Below are 16,120 nucleotides of genomic sequence, written 5' to 3'. Positions count from 1 at the left end.
TGTCAAGCTAGAGTGGTTTTATTTTGGTATATTATGTTAGTTCCATAAAGTTTCGGCCAATTGGTACCAAGGGAGTAATAGTTACGAATCAAGTTGGATCCTCTATTATAAAGCTGCTAGTATTATTTGATTGAGCTAGATGAGTTCTGAGAAGCGCCTTCCAAAATCTTTTTCATTTTCCTGATTGAATTAGTGGACACCATTTAAAACTTAACTAAAAATTTAAATCACAAAATGAATAAGAATAACTTGTTTAGTGATAACACAAGATCCAAGTATCTCTCTCATCATTTTAATGTGTGATCCGTACCGTTTTTCTTTCCCTTTTAAAATCACCAAATTTGTCTATGCTTCTTCTACATCTTTCTCCTCTTCCTCGGTCAATATTATCTACCAAGTTAAGAATTTCAGAATTGCTCTTTTTTTTTTAACTTGGAACAACTATAACTGATCGATTACTTCCACATCTCTCGATCGCAATGGCATTGGTGCGGTAGCTACTGGATCCAATTTCTGGGCGCTTATTGCCGATCCATTGATCGAGGAAATCGGTTGCTCAGGATCGCCCAATTTCAAATTGTAGGTTCAGTTTCACCCCTTTCGTCGCTTCCCGTCCTTTTAGATTTCTGAATTGCATTTAATTGATTACTTGCTCAGTTTCGGCAGGTTGTAGTTTGCACTCATTTAAACCCTGAAAAATCTTCTTTTCTAACTTTATCAAAATTCTGCATCTTATACACGATTTTCAGGATTTGATTTAGCAATTGTACGTATGTGTGAATAATGTACTGTTAAGAAATTTCTTAAGAGTTGTGCTGAATTCGGGCTTTTTATTGTATTTATCGTTGTTTATTCTGGTAGTTGATCCGTTTCTAGGCAAGAATGGCCACTACACCCACCCAGACCCACCTTCCTACCGGTGGTGTTCCTTGGAATCAGGATGCTGAGTCATTGTTCAGGATGAAGCCCATTTCTGAAATCCGAAATGTGGAGGCGACCACCAGGAAGCAGATCCAGGAGAAGAGCGAGGAGCTCCGCCAATTGGTTGGTAATCGCTACCGAGATCTTATTGATTCTGCTGATTCCATTGTCGCCATGAAGTCTACTGGTGAGTCCATTGCTGCGAATATCTCGGCCATCCACGATTCCATCCTCTACTCGCTGTCGTCCTCTGATGTTCCTAGGTCCCCACATGACTCTCTTAAGCCCGTGGGAGCCCATGATTATGGAATTGCCTGCCGTGTCAAGTACCTTGTGGACACCCCAGAAAACATTTGGGGTTGCCTTGATGAATCGATGTTCCTTGAATCCTCTGCCCGTTACATCCGAGCAAAACATGTGCATTTCAACTTGCTAAACTCTAGGGAGAAAAAGAATATCCAATCAACTTTCCCTCTGTTGCAGCACCAGTGGCAAATAGTAGAAGGCTTCAAGGTTCAGATTTCTCAGAGGGGTCGTGAAAGATTGTTGGATCAGAGTGGGGATCTCGGGATCCGGGCCTTTGCTGATGCATTGGCGGCTATTGCCATCATAGATGAACTTACACCAAACCAGGTTTTGACTCTGTTCATAGATTCAAGAAAATCAATCATGTCACAGAAGCTAAGTTCATGTTGTCGTGATGCCAATGCTGATGGCTCTGAAGTAATTTCTGTATTCTGTTACATTCTAAGGATAATTCAGATAACTATATGCCAAGTTGGGGAATTGTTCTTGCAAGTATTGAATGATATGCCTTTGTTCTATAAAACCGTTCTGGATACCCCACCCGCTTCTCAGTTGTTTGGGGGCATACCAAACCCTGATGAGGAAGTTAAACTGTGGAATTTATTCAAGGAAAAGCTGGAGTCGAGCATGATTTTGCTTGGTCGAGATTTTATTTCCAGCACTTGTTCTGATTGGCTGAGAAATTGTGGGAAGGAGATCACGAGCAAGATTAATGGATGTTACTTGATTGATGTAATTGGCAGTGGTTATGACCTCTCATTGGCTGAGAAGTTGATAAGGGAGACAATGGACGGTAAACAGGTTTTGGAAGGCAGTTTAGAGTGGTTGAAGAGCGTTTTTGGGTCTGAAATTGAGTTACCATGGAAAAGGACACGTGAGCTTGTACTAGGTGAAGATTCTGATATATGGGATGACATATTTGAACATGCTTTTGTTCAGAGGATGAAAGGGATCATAGACTTGCGATTTAATGAATTAAATGGGGATGTCAACGTCATGGAGTCTGTCCGAGCAATAGCAAAACCTTCTACTGATCATGTTGATTCTCAAGATTACTTGAATAAATTCCAGAATGGTGGTGGGGTTTGGTTCATGACACCAAATGGTAGAAAGCCAGGCTCTATTCAGGGCTCCAAATCACACCAGCCTCAAGAAAGTGATTTCCACAGCAGTCTCAGCACTTATTTTGGCACTGAAGTAAGCCGGATTAAAGTTGCTGTCGATAATTGCTGTCAAAATGTTCTACAGGATCTCTTAAGTTTCCTTGAGTCCCCTAATGCACACCATAGATTAAAGGACTTGTCACCTTACGTGCAGAACAAGTGTTATGAAAGCCTTTCAACCATACTAATGCAACTGAAGAATGAGCTCGACTGCCTATATGGTGACTTAGAAAATAAAAACAAAGATGACGCTTCCAAGCAGTCTCCTGCTATACTTGTTGAGAGATCGTTATTCATCGGGAGACTTCTCTTTGCGTTTCAGAAGCATGCTAAACATATCCCTGTGATACTTGGTTCACCTAGGTCATGGATTGGTGTAATAATGACTGCTGTCTCTAGTCCATCCCCCATTGGATTGAAACATGCTAGGGTGGCAACTGACTCAGAAGTGATAGATAGTCCTGGAAGAAGAACTCCTGATTCCAGCAGGAAACAGACTTCTCTAGTAGCGACCGCTTTATTTGGAACAGATGATAAGTCGAGCTCACAACTTCAAGAACTACGACAGACAAATCAAGATCTTTGTATCAGAGCTTACAACCTGTGGATATCATGGGTTTCTGATGAACTTGCAACAATATTCTCAAGAAACCTCGATGGGGATGATGCATTGTCATCAAATGCACCAGTCAGAGTAAGTGACTTTCTTGAAAACCATAACATCTGGTCCTCCTATTCAATGGGAAGTTTACATCTCTTATAGTTATAGACTTGTAGTCATGGGGCTTATGTGAATCTGCATTACATGAATGAATATTTCAAAACATGTAAATCAAAGTAACGTTTTATGTTAAAGATACAACATAAGAAGGTAGTTTGATGTTCTAAATTGTTTCCAATTATATGGCAGGGTTGGGAGGATACTGTAGTTAAGCAGCAAGAACAATCGACTGAAAGCCAGTCTGAGATGAGGATATCTCTCCCTTCGATGCCTTCTTTGTATGTGACATCAATTTTATTTTATGCATGTGAAGAGGTTCATCGTGTTGGTGGCCATGTGCTTGATAAGCAAATTCTGCAGAACTTCGCAAAAAGGCTTTTTGATAAGGTATGCAGTGACTCTTTTGTTAGGCTATAGATTTGGGGGAAGCTTTGTAGTGTAACTTTGGGATTTTGCCTTGTAAGAATCTATTATTTCTGAGGGGGAGAAGAGGACTAGCTCGAAATATCTATATTTGTTTAGCATGTTGCTCAAATGATGCGCAACAATACACTGCAGTCTTAGGCCTGTCCTCATCTGAATTCAAAATGATGTGACCTATTTGTGAACGGACTGGTTTCTATATGCTCATCTGCAAAATGACATGTCTACTTCTTAAATGATGCTTTTTATTTATTTATTTATTTTTTTATTACTGAGCTGTCATTGTAATAACATTCATTATTCTTGCATAGGTTGTTAGGATTTATGAGGATTTTCTTTTAGCCGAAGAAGGTCGTGGGTCTCAAGTATCAGAGAAAGGTGTTCTACAAGTTTTATTTGATTTAAAATTTGCTGCTGATGTTCTGTCTGGGGGTTATCTGAACCCAAATGAAGGGCTTTCTGAAACCGCAAAAACTCCTTTTAGAAGGAAGCAGAGAGCACCACAACCCAATTCAGTTGTATCAGAGCATACAAAACAGCTGGTTAACCGCCTTTCTCAGAGGCTGGATCCCATAGACTGGCTCACGTAAGTTGTAGGAAATATGACTTCTTTCCAAGGGATTTCCTTAAAATTTATCAAGAGTATTGAATTGTTTGCTTATCTCTTGTGGCCATTGTGATACTCACATTGAAATACTACATGGAGGAAAAATGTTTTTATTTATTTATATGATCTAAGCCATCAAACAATTTATGTATACAAAAGTTCAAATCATGTCAAGCAGGTGTGATTTTGTGGTGGGGATTGGGGGAATATATTGTATCATTCTGCAGTTTTTTTTTATCATTGTCACGCTTGTACAATTGAAATTTTTATGTGCACAAGAATCTGATACTTGCTATTTAGTACTACTCCCTCCGTCCCAAGGAAGATGACCCCCTTCCCCTTCCTTGGGCGGCATGAGATTTTATGCAGTTTTATGTTGTGTGTGTTGGGTGGAGAGAATTAAGTAAGAGAGAGGAAATGAAGTAGAGATATAGGGATTTCCAATTTTAGTAATGAGTCATCTTGGGTGGGACACACTTAAAAGGAAAGTGAGTCATCTTCAGTGGGACGGAGGGAGTACTTCATAGGACCAGGACTATGTTTTGTTTCTCCCACACTTGAATATTTCATTTTGTAATTTATACCTTTAAATATTGTCCTATCTTACTGAGTTATTTAAATTTATCGAAGGTATGAGCCATATCTTTGGGAGAATGAGAGACAGGCATACCTTAGGCATGCTGTTCTCTTTGGATTCTTTGTGCAACTTAATAGGATGCATATGGACACTGTGCAAAAGCTCCCTACCAATTCAGAATCAAATATCATGCGCTGCTCTACAGTACCTCGTTTCAAATATCTTCCTATTAGGTGGTCAACATTCTCTTTCATGAAATTACTTTACTTGTTCATGTTCATGGATCCATTTGCATCAATATTCATTTTCTATGATACTAAACTTAACTTTGACTAGTAGGTTTTATTTCAACTTGCCAACATTCTCTTGTTGCCTCCCAGTTTCTATTTGAATATTTCCCATAACCAATTGTTTACTGAATATTTCTAAGCTTTGTTTATCATGCAGTGCTCCAGCATTGTCTGCAAGAAACGCAGTGAGGACATCAGGATCAACATCTACGGACGATGTATACTCGAGAAATTCCTGGAAGAGTTTCACAAATGATGATATAACCCGGAAAAGTGATGTAGAGGATGACTCAAGTTTGGGGGTGGCTGCGCCGTTTTTGAAGTCCTTCATGCAGGTCCAGTTTCTAATCCTTGGTGCCTAGTCTTGGATAATGTGCATCATTATAAGAGTGTAATGCCAACGTTCCCCATGGTTTCGGCTGGGTAGTACTCTCTCCGTCCGCCAATATTTGTACACTTACTTTTTACTACTTTTGGTAATGAACCCAACATTCTACTAACTCATTCTGCTCACATTTTATTATGAAACTAATAGTATAAAAAGTAGGACCCACATTCCACTCATTTCGTTTATGTTTCTTAAAACCCGCGCCGAGCCAACTTGTGACAATTAATGGCGGACGGAGGGAGAAATAATTTTGGTCATTTGGACCTTATAATACACTTTGACACTAGTCCTTATAAGATGCCTCCATTCATCTAGAGTCTAGACTAGGCACTTACTGATGGACTGACATCAGTTGTTCGTTATAAAAATACTCCCCATGTCCCACAATAGGAGTCACTCTTGTTGTAGGCACGGGTTTTAAGAAAAGTAAATAATAGTGGATTGAAAAAGTTAGTGGAATATGAGTCTCATTCTTTTATATTGATTTTATAATAAAATGTGAGTGAAGTGAGGTAGTGGAATGTCGGACCTACTTACTATTTATGGTAAAAAGTAAAATGTGACTCTTATTGTGGGATGGACCGAAATGACAAAATGTAACTCTTATTGTGGGACGGAGAGAGTAATTTGCAAGTCTGATTTTCAATTCTTTCTGCAGCTATACATTGGTTTGATATATATTAGAAAGTCAAAACTTTCCCTATAAGCCACACTGTATTTAATACATTTCATGTGCTGTATACTTGAGCTAGTAATCAATGTTATTTTTTCACTAATTTCTATACATGTATAACACTTTGGTTTCACCTGATGCCATGTCTCTAATAACTCTTCTCAATAGACTTCAAGTTTTGCCACACAGTGTTAATTTGTTCTCTGCTTCTTTTGTGGTTGGTCTAAGATTTTGATTTATTAGAACTGATTTGGTGTAGCAGGATTTCCCTTCCTATCTGAGCTGAGGAAATTTATGTTGATTTTTTCAGGTTGGTAGCAGATTTGGTGAGAGCATAAGGCTTGGATCAATATTAACAGATGGGCAAGTGGGAAGGTTTGGTGACATGTTACCTGCCCAAGCGGCTGGGCTACTTTCGTCCTTCACAGCTGGAAGATCAGATTCTTGACTAATGCCTCCATGGATCCTCGAGAAGTGCCAATCAGACACGATTGTTTTACCAATTCTCGTCACTGGAGAACAGCATAAAGCTAATCTGATCCATTACAATGGAGCCCCATTAGTTGACAATTTCTGGTAAGTGATCAAAGTATAAATCATTTGAATGTCTGATGTTACTATCAAATGTCAGATCCATTCTATCCATGCTGTGTTTGAGATATACTATGGATTGAGTGACTCTAGTTTCGCATACATTTCACAACTTTCAAGCATGTAGAAGTACAGAACTGCTTGACTCTTGTAGTTAGTAGTCAAATGTAGTTCTGGCGTTTTTGTTATTTTTATTGTTTATTAGTATTTTTTTTATCACTCAGAGAGTCATGAAATGATTATTAGGTGTTGTAAAGATTGTTTCATGGCTGCAGTGACGTTTTTTATTCTCACACATCTATAGGCAAAAGCACCTATTAGTAAAAGAATTCTGTTTTAAAGAACTAGCTGTAACTCGTGAAATTCACTTTACATCATATTTTTATGATAGCAATAATATGAATTAGTATTTATTTGACAAAGTTTCGTGCAAAGTCAATGGATCAAAAAATTTTGAAAAATAAGAAGGAAAACAAAATATGTAATTTCCCTTTGTTCTGTATTTTGTTATTTTAGTACGTTCTATAATAGTGGAGTCAATTCATTTTCAAGTAAAAATCAATGCATTTCTTCTCTCTTACTTTATTCTTTCTTATTTTATTCTCTTTTCATCTCTCCAATAATTTCATTTCTTACTTTAGTTAACTCACTTAACATATTTTTTCTTAATCGTGTGATGAAAAGAAACGCATTCACTACTATGGAACAAAGAGAGTATATTATTTTCTTATTGTTTTGTAGTATAATTTAAAATTACATCTGTCGTTTGTAAAACCAAATGTTAAAAAACTATGGTATTTGATTTATGAGCATCATCCCTTAAGCTTAAAAATCATAATTTAATTTTTTGCATCATTTTATCTAGAGTTTATAAAATCGCAATTGACTTGTAACCACATCGTGTATAGAGCCGAAAAGATTGGAACTGACTTGAGAGTATTTTGTTTGGAGCTTGAAGTATCAAATTGGGTTATCATTATAATAATCTTGCATGGTGTTTGATAGAGAACTTTTGATTCATTAATATCATCTCATATGAAGTTTGAAATATTAGACGTGAATGCTTAGAAGTTAATTGTAAAGAAAATATAGATAGTAAATTAGAAAATCATATTGTTTGAACTGACGTATCAACTTCTATCATTTTATCTGGAGTATGAAAATTCAGATTTGACTTGTAAGCATCATCTTATTAAATGAAATTAATTTCTATTCGTTATCTCATCTGAAATTTGAAAGATAGAATCAGCATTACATCAAAACCTTGCGATATCATAACTAAATTTTACACATAATATCATTTGAAGTATAAACATATAGTCTTAAACTTTATACTATAAAATTCAAACATCCAAAACCTTCTAGAATATATATGCTCATATTCACCTTTACCCAGTTCAACGTACTAAGTAACAAGTGTCCATGCCCGAAGCTGAAACGGTATTTGTATGTTGAAATAATTGAATTGAGCTCATTATAATGATTGAAGTTGGGGTCTTCGCTCGACTCTAATGTCGAATGACTAGACTCAGGAGTAAGCGAGTGTGCACATATGAGGATTAATGCAAAGCTCGGTCCAGACACAACGCTCCTTAAATCCACTGGATCACTGGGTCCAGGAACTCTAGAGAACTACAGTGTTTTTGTCGTTGGACACACTCGACTCCCTTTCAAAAATAAATCCCTCAACCCGAATACTATGAATTAGTATAGGGAAGTGGGGTCGATCCCACAAAGATGGATTCGCAAAGTAGTGCTAAGAGACTATGGAAACAAACGGCTGCTGCCACACAAAAGGGTTGAGATTTAAACTACCACTAGATCTAGGCAAGAAATGTAAACGCTAGACCTAGGACACAGAAAACTTACTGGAATCAGACATCAATACCGAAAGACACAATTACTCCCTAGACTAAGTAAACGACTACCTAATCTAGATAAACAGTAAGCAACTAACAGTGGGGACCATATTTCCAGAAATAGCAAGTACGGTAAAAAGCTGCAGATAACCAACCCATGCTCCCACTAACTACGACATGCACCTTCGCAACTAAACTAAACTCGCAGATGAAGAAAACAGAGCACACTCATAAATTCAAACAGAATATAAAGATTTGGACGCCGGAAACTTGCTATGAATCGGAAACACATCAGATCTACATAAACTAGGCGAAATGAAATGAAAACACGTAAGCTAGGCATAAAATTAAAACACTCCTGCTCAGAATCACTTCAGACGCTTAATCCACTCCGGATCCAAGCCATCCGAACTCAACTACCAACAAAATCAACTCCATAACTCCGATTCTCACAGATCTGCTCCGATCAACTCCAAATTCCAACAATCACAAACAACTCCACAACATCAGCAAAACAAAACCCCGATTCATCCACAAACAAACTCCATTCTTCCAGATCTCACCATTAACCTGCAATAATCCAGAAAATAACCACGAAAACAACCAACTCCAACAATCCAACTCCAGAATTCAAGTAAACACAATCAATCAACAAAAATCATCACGATCTACGTAAGCGAAAACGAAACTTGCATAAAAGTAGAGAAATATCCAGAAACAAAAGAGGACCGAGCTTCGAACAGCGAAGCTCAGCGAATTCAGCAGAAACGAAAAGAAAACAGAAATAAATTGTTTTTTCGCCCCAGAGAAGGACGGTGTTACAACCCACAAACACTATCGGAAAGCTAAATGTGAACCCCAGCGCGAACCCGAGATCCTCCGCGAATTAGAACCAAGTATGTGAAAAGTGAACTGAGCAACAGGCTGTTCGTGAGGCCTCCACCGAGAAGGTCCCTCCAGCTTGCATGCTTCTTCCTTTTATAGATGCGGACATAGCCTTCTAGAGTCTTCGTAGAAATCCCTATTCTACCCTTCAACTCCGAGGCTTCCTCCGTCAAGCAATTTCTTTCATAATGTCCGCTCTTTCGCCAGTTTCCTAAGACTATGCAAGCGTCCTCTTCTTTTCCTGGATCTAGCGAAAACCTTCACACACCTGGCTTAAAACATGCGTTAGACCCAGTAATTTCACGAAATAAAACCCCTAGACCGATGCATGAAATTAGCCTTATCAAACTGCTCACACTTAAACCATGTTTGTCCTCAAGTATGAAAGACAAGAGAAAGAAATAAGACGAATTTCAATGCACGGTCCCCAAGAACGACTCTACAAACAAAAACAAAAACAGACTCCTGGACCTAGACAACTGGCAAAATAAAAAAACAGACTTATAAAAGAAAACAACACAAAGAATCAAAACACAAACAAGCATGAACTAGGTTCGACTTTTAGGCAACCGTCCCCACAAGCTTAAGTTCAATCCGATCGTCTATAGTCTTCAAATCTTCCCCCTTCCCTCTTATACCTAAACGGTCCGTCAGTTCGTCAAGATAGCCTATTGACACCCCAGCTGTTAGGTTCGCTCGATCACTCATTCCTCACCAGGTATGTTAGGATCAAAACGCTCTCCAGTTAAAGTTATGCCACTGATGCGTTGGGTTATGAGAGTTTTACCCTTCTTACTTCTCTTTTTTTTCCCATTGATTTTCTTGGGTCAGGTTGAAATTGCTTCCTGCCCTTGAGGATACTGATATTATATTTATTTATTTTTTTTATTTTTTCCTGTATTATATCCCCTTTTCCCCTGGACTTCGTCCAGCTTATACCTCAAATTTTTTTTTACTTCTTCCCTGGACTTCGTCCAGCTTATTCCACCTTTTCCTGGACTTCGTCCAGCTTATACCTCCGAAACCCATTTTTTTCTCCTTCATACTCTACTCCCTAAGCATCAAGTGACAGCCCAATTTACATGTTAGCACAAAAAAGTGTTTAGGCTTATAACTCGCTCTTATAGTAGGGCTGCACAGCTGGGTTATCTAAGGCTTTTTCCATCGTCCCAACTTCATTCAGACCGCCTTTGGCTTATTAAGGAAGAAGGTGTCAAAGTTGACATGCATTCTCTCTTCAATCGCTCTCACTAAGGGAATCCTGCCTTATTATCTCACTAGCTCATGCGAAACACACATCCTAAAGACTCTTAAAACAGAAAGAACACAAACACCATACTTACTCCCCCCCTCCCACTTCACTCAAGCTTGTCCCCAAGCTATCCTAGTGAAGGGGGGAAAAGGAAGTAAGAACAGCAGACAACAGACACAAACGCAAACAAAGCACAAAAACAAAACAAACTTCTCACACTTAGACCGAACATCGAGCTAAGTGGGAGAAAGCGCAACATACAAAATCAAAACAAAACAACCCCTTCTCACACTTAGACCAAAAATTGGGCTAAGTGTAGGAAGGTATAACACATATATACAGAACGATGTATGCTGGCACATAAAAACACAAGCGAAAGAAAAAAGAAAAGTAAAAGACAGAAAAGTAAAAGTTACTTGGTTCTGGGGGAAATTCAATTCGGGTTCTGGCCCCCGCGGGAGCCAGACTTGGGTGGCACTGTCTGTTGGGTCATTTTAACTTTCTTTCTTGCCGGTGACTCCGGCGTCTCCTTCTGATCTTCTGTGGGTCGGGGTACGGTTTTCTTCAAAAGCACGGGCCTGGAGGAAGACGGGGTGGTCTGAGGCCTTTGGGCTTGTGGCGGCTTCTGCACAGCTAGACTCCCTTGACCCGGCGTCTTGGAACCGCCGCTAGGTTCAGAAAGTCCCATCGGTGTCTCGGGGAACTTCGCTTGAAGCCACTTCGTCATCTTCATCATCAGTGCGACGACCTCCGCCATCTTGTCGGAACGCCTTGACGATTCTGCCAATAGGTCGGTGATACGCCCCTTCAGGGCTACGGCCTCCTCTCTACTTCTCCCCATTTCCCTCTGTATCTCCGTCACGTCTTTTCGTACACCGATTACCTCCTTCCTCACATTCTCTATTTCGTTTCTCACTTCCTCAACTAGCTTTCTGACTTCTGCATCCTCAGCACTGTCCCTTCCTTTACCCCGTAGGGCCACAATCCCTTCCAAAACCATTTTCATCTCTGACCTCATCCATCCAACCTCTTTCCTTACTTCTTCTACTTCTATCCTGGCTCCGGCTTCCATGTCAGCAGTATCCTTCGCCTCCACCATCTCAGGCTCCTGCTTCGTCTGCGCCTCCGACTGACCAACCTCATAAAAGCACACGTCCCTTCCATGTGTAATGAGCAGCCCCTTATTGAAAAAGTAGTCCACGTTGAACACCTCCGGGGGTAGACACATCTTCACTTCTCTGCAGGACTTGTGGATTTTCATAATAACGTTGCGTTGCAGGTAAGCCCCTAGAAGGTAGCATGTGTAAAGATGTCGGGAAGGGTTGGCTGTCACTTGATGGCAGGCTTGGGCTAACCAATAGCCCAAGTGAACACGTACTCCCTTGGCCATGCACCAAGTAAAGTACAAGTCGGGGGTCGTCAGAGCGTTGTTGGCTGTGCCCATCAGGTTGTAGCTAATGAAGGTCTGGGCGAATCGCAGGACCCTGTTCTCAATATGGTGGGCCTTCGACCAGCTGGTTTTGAACTGACCTACCCTAGGGTGAGCCACAAACTCCCATGCGTTCTGCGTCTTGAATCCCGGCGTCAGCTTCGGCGGACCAATCATCCTCTCGCTCCACAAACCCTCATCATCCTCTGTGCGCGTAAGCAGTCCCATCCGTAGAGTCCATTCACGGATGCTCATCACATGCTCTTCATTGAAGAGCCGGAATTTGATGGAGTCAGCATTCATATCGGTGGTGGACTTAAATCAGAAGGTGGAGAAGAATTCCCTTGCCAGGTCGATTGGAACTTCGGCGGTGCTGTGCTTGACCAACCAATCAAAGCCGATTGCGTCGATATAAGTTCGGAACTCATCATTGCAAGCGATCTGCTTGAGCTCCGATGAGCTGTACATTTTTCCAGACTTAGCGTACTTACCCTGGGCACTCTTCTCCTTGTGGATGGTTGCGCGTTTCGGGTCGTCAAACTTTCTCATCTCGTCCAGGAGCTTGCTTGTAATCCAGATCTCAGTTGGCTCAAAGTTGAGCTCCTCTTCTTGTTCTTCTTCAGAGTCACTAGACCCAGCAGAATCCTCGGGCTCTGCAGCGTATGGTACCTTGGCAGGTCGAGGAAGTGGGGATTCAGTGGATTTCCCTTTCGCCTTCTTGGTCTTGGAAGGAGCAATTTGTTTCCCCTTCCTTTTCTTCTCGGCCGCGTGGCGGCGCTCCTCTGCATCACTCTCCCCTCTGCTCGGTCTGGGAGATTCTGCCTGCTCAAGTGTTGTGGCTTCTGGACCCAGCATTTCTTCCTCCGTCTGCTGGACGGTTTCATCTATCTCATCAAGCAGGCTCCGACGAGCCTGTCTCCGCGCTTCCCTTGCGTTAACCGGTGAATCGGTCCCTTCGGGGACATCAGTCAGATCCACTATCAAATCCAACCCGACATCGACGGGTTCTTGGACATTCTCAGCACCGAGGGCTTCTCATTCCTTGTTCAACAATGGGGTTGCCCCTGAAAAATAAACAGGGGTCTCTATCCCCTCCAAACCTTTTCCAACGTGGGTTTCTGTACCCGCAGACTTCTCAGGGGTTTCCCCCTCTCTGACATCTTCCTCAGTAATTAGGGCTTCGTCGCCCCCAACCACTTCTGGGGTTTCCCCCTCCACATCTCTTTCAGCATCTAGGGCTTCGTTGCCCTCTGGAATTTCAACTCCATCAACAGGGGTTTCCCCCTCAACAAACTCCTCCAAAACAGGGGTTTCCCCCTCAACACGGCTATCAGTAACAGGGGTTTCCCCCTCAGAAACACCAACCACTCTATCCTCTAAAACAGGGGTTTCCCCCTCAGTGGCAGATCCTAACCTAGGTGCACTTACGGCCAACAACTCCAACCCCGCGGCCAGATCTGCTTCGTCTTCGCGAGTTTCTGCAGCGGTTGGTTCTGAAACGACGGCAGTGGGTTCTGCGACGGCCTCCGGCTCAGCGGTGGTTTCTTGAACGGTCTCTGGTGGTGGTGCGGAGGATGTTGAGGCGGTTGGTACGGATTTCCCCATTACAGCCGCGAACATGGCAAACGCCTCCATCGCCTTTTCTGGTCCCCCAAATTTTTGTAGCATGTCTGCCATAAACGCCGCCGCACTTGAATCGGCGGATCCTGAGGTGTTCCCGGCACTTTGCTTGTTATCCATGGAGAATTCTGCAGAAAATTTTTTTGACAAAGACTTGGACGGAAACTTCTTTGATTAGGGTTAGAAAAGAAAACCTAGAGAGAATTTGGGATGTAGAGAGAGAGAGTAAGTAAGTGGGAGGGGGGGTAAGTAAGTAAAAAATAAAAGAACACGGTTATTATCCGATAAGTATGGGCGAGGACTGTTTTTGCAGGCGGGTTGCAGGCATGACGCCAGCGACTGTACGCCTCCCATAAAGGTGTCTTTTGAAATCCGAACGGTGCCAACTCCCTCCAAAATTTTACTTCTCAATTCCCTGCCCAAGTAACTTCCTTCTGCAGAATCACACTTAGAGAAAAACATTAAACTAAAAAAAAATGAAACGCCAGACTCCCCGGGTCTAGGGTATGACAGTATCAAAAACATTCCTTAAGGAGTCTAGTATTTCGAAAATATTTTTGGAAGATTATTTTTTTCTGATTTGTTTGGGTTTTTCTTGATTTTAAAGAAAGCGATTAAATATTTACATTTTATGTTCAAGTGTTCTCAAGATTCCCTAGGTCAGGACATGTTAAAACTTCTTGGATGCTGGACATAGGAAATTCTCTAAGAACACTCACTTCCCAGACCGATTAGGCGATATTAGGGAGTGCGCGTAGTGGCATTTCGTCCACTACACACATCTCCGAATTATCCCTAAATACCTTCACCCTATGGCCATTGACAAGAAATGGAGTAGAGTTTGGAGCACTTCCCTGGATCTCTACTGCTCCACTTGCACGAAGACTCACAACAGTGTATGGTCCGACCCATTTGGACTTCAGCTTACCAGGCATCAACTTGAGCCGGGATTGGAATAGGAGAACTTTTTGCCCAACTTGCAATTCCTTGACTCGGAGGTTCTTGTCATGCCAAAGTCTTGTTTTCTCTTTGTACCACATTGCCGATTCATATGACTCCAGCCTTAGCTCCTCCAACTCCTGCAGCTGCAATTTCCTCTCTTCCTCGCAAGATTCGGGTCTCATGTTTATCTCCTTGACCGCCCAATATGCTCGGTGTTCTACTCCCACGGGCAAGTGACACATTTTGCCGAACACAAGCCTATATGGTGACATCCCAATAGGCGTCTTGTACGCCGTCCGGTAAGCCCATAGTGCGTCTCCAAGCCTCTTACTCCAGTCTTTTCTAGACGGATTAACCGTCTTTTCCAGTATCGCCTTTATCTCTCTGTTGGATATTTCCGCCTGGCCGTTAGATTGAGAATGATAAGGTGTAGACAGTCTGTGGTGGACGCCATACTTTCTCATCAAAGCTTCAATAGTCCGGTTGCGGAAATGCGTCCCATTGTCAGATATTATAGCTCTGGGCACTCCGTACCGATTGAAGATATTAGCTCTAAGAAACTTCGATACCTCCTTAGCTTCGCAAGATGTGGTCGCCTTGGCTTCTATCCATTTCGAAACATAATCCACTGCCACTAGTATGTATGTATTCCCGTATGAAGATGGAAATGGACCCATGAAGTCCATTCCCCAAACATCGAAAATTTCACAAACGATCACCGGGACTTGCGGCATTTCATCTCTTCTGGAGATTCCCCCAGTCTGTTGACACCTCTCACAATTCTGACAAAACTCGAACGCATCCTTATGCAATGTAGGCCAGTAAAAACCACTATCTAACACCTTCCTTGCGGTCTTCCTAGGTCCAAAGTGACCTCCACAAGCTAGGGCATGGCAATGATTCAGCACATCCCTCTGTTCCCACTCCGGAATACACCTCCGGATTACTTGGTCGGCTCCCATTCGCCACAAATACGGGTCATCCCAGAAATAGTTCTTGGCCTCGCTTTTCAATTTCATCTTCTGGGCCTGGGAAATTACTTGCGAACTGGGCACCTCTCCAGTGACTAAGTAATTTGCCAGGTCTGCGAACCATGGCTCAGCGTTTTGATGACATTTCCCTTTTTCGGCATCCCCTGGACCTGTTAACACCATAATCTCTTCCCAGCTGATAGGTCGATGAATTTTTTTACGTAGTACAAATGTTCCTCTGGGAATGCATCCGGTATTGCTTCCTCGGTCTCCCCTTGAAATATCCTGCTCAGATGATCGGCTACTTTATTTTCTGTTCCCTTTTTGTCTCTGACTTCCCAATCGAATTCCTGCAAAAGCAACACCCATCGGATTAATCTCGGCTTGGATTCTTTCTTTGCCAACAGGTACTTTATAGCCGCGTGGTCGGTGAAGACTATCACCCTCGACCCAAGCAAGTACGGGCGAAATTTCTCAAATGAGTATACTACCGCCAGCATTT

The 16,120-nt window shown here is 41.8% G+C and overlaps 1 protein-coding gene across 3 annotated transcripts; it reads left to right on the top strand.

Moving 5' to 3' along the window:
• Positions 1 to 280: 280 nt before the first annotated feature.
• LOC121792157 (conserved oligomeric Golgi complex subunit 1-like) lies at positions 281 to 7,054 on the top strand. 3 transcript variants are annotated; one of them, XM_042189988.1, is made up of 7 exons: positions 282 to 579; positions 877 to 3,084; positions 3,301 to 3,498; positions 3,846 to 4,120; positions 4,772 to 4,951; positions 5,166 to 5,343; positions 6,380 to 7,054. In XM_042189988.1, exons 2-7 carry the CDS (start codon positions 883 to 885, stop codon positions 6,515 to 6,517), a joined length of 3,171 nt encoding a protein of 1,056 aa, XP_042045922.1. In that variant the 5' UTR covers positions 282 to 579; positions 877 to 882; the 3' UTR covers positions 6,518 to 7,054. The 3 variants fall into 3 exon arrangements, with proteins under 3 accessions (XP_042045924.1, XP_042045922.1, XP_042045923.1); XM_042189989.1 differs by having other exon boundaries at positions 862 to 3,084; XM_042189990.1 differs by lacking the exon at positions 4,772 to 4,951 and having other exon boundaries at positions 281 to 579.
• Positions 7,055 to 16,120: the final 9,066 nt, after the last annotated feature.

The sequence above is a fragment of the Salvia splendens genome, chromosome 2, assembly GCF_004379255.2.
Source record: "Salvia splendens isolate huo1 chromosome 2, SspV2, whole genome shotgun sequence".
Lineage (NCBI taxonomy): Eukaryota > Viridiplantae > Streptophyta > Magnoliopsida > Lamiales > Lamiaceae > Salvia > Salvia splendens.
Note: the sequence above shows the minus strand (reverse complement) of the source record. Positions and strands in the feature narration are given on the sequence as shown.

Bases quoted from the DNA above. Each gene is read 5' to 3' on its own strand.
- LOC121792157 (XM_042189988.1), top strand. From the start codon at position 883: ATGGCCACTACACCCACCCAGACCCACCTTCCTACCGGTGGTGTTCCT. The intron at 3,085-3,300 runs GTAAGTGACTTT...ATTATATGGCAG, and splicing joins CATCAAATGCACCAGTCAGA to GGTTGGGAGGATACTGTAGT. The intron at 4,952-5,165 runs GTGGTCAACATT...TTTATCATGCAG, and splicing joins TTCAAATATCTTCCTATTAG to TGCTCCAGCATTGTCTGCAA.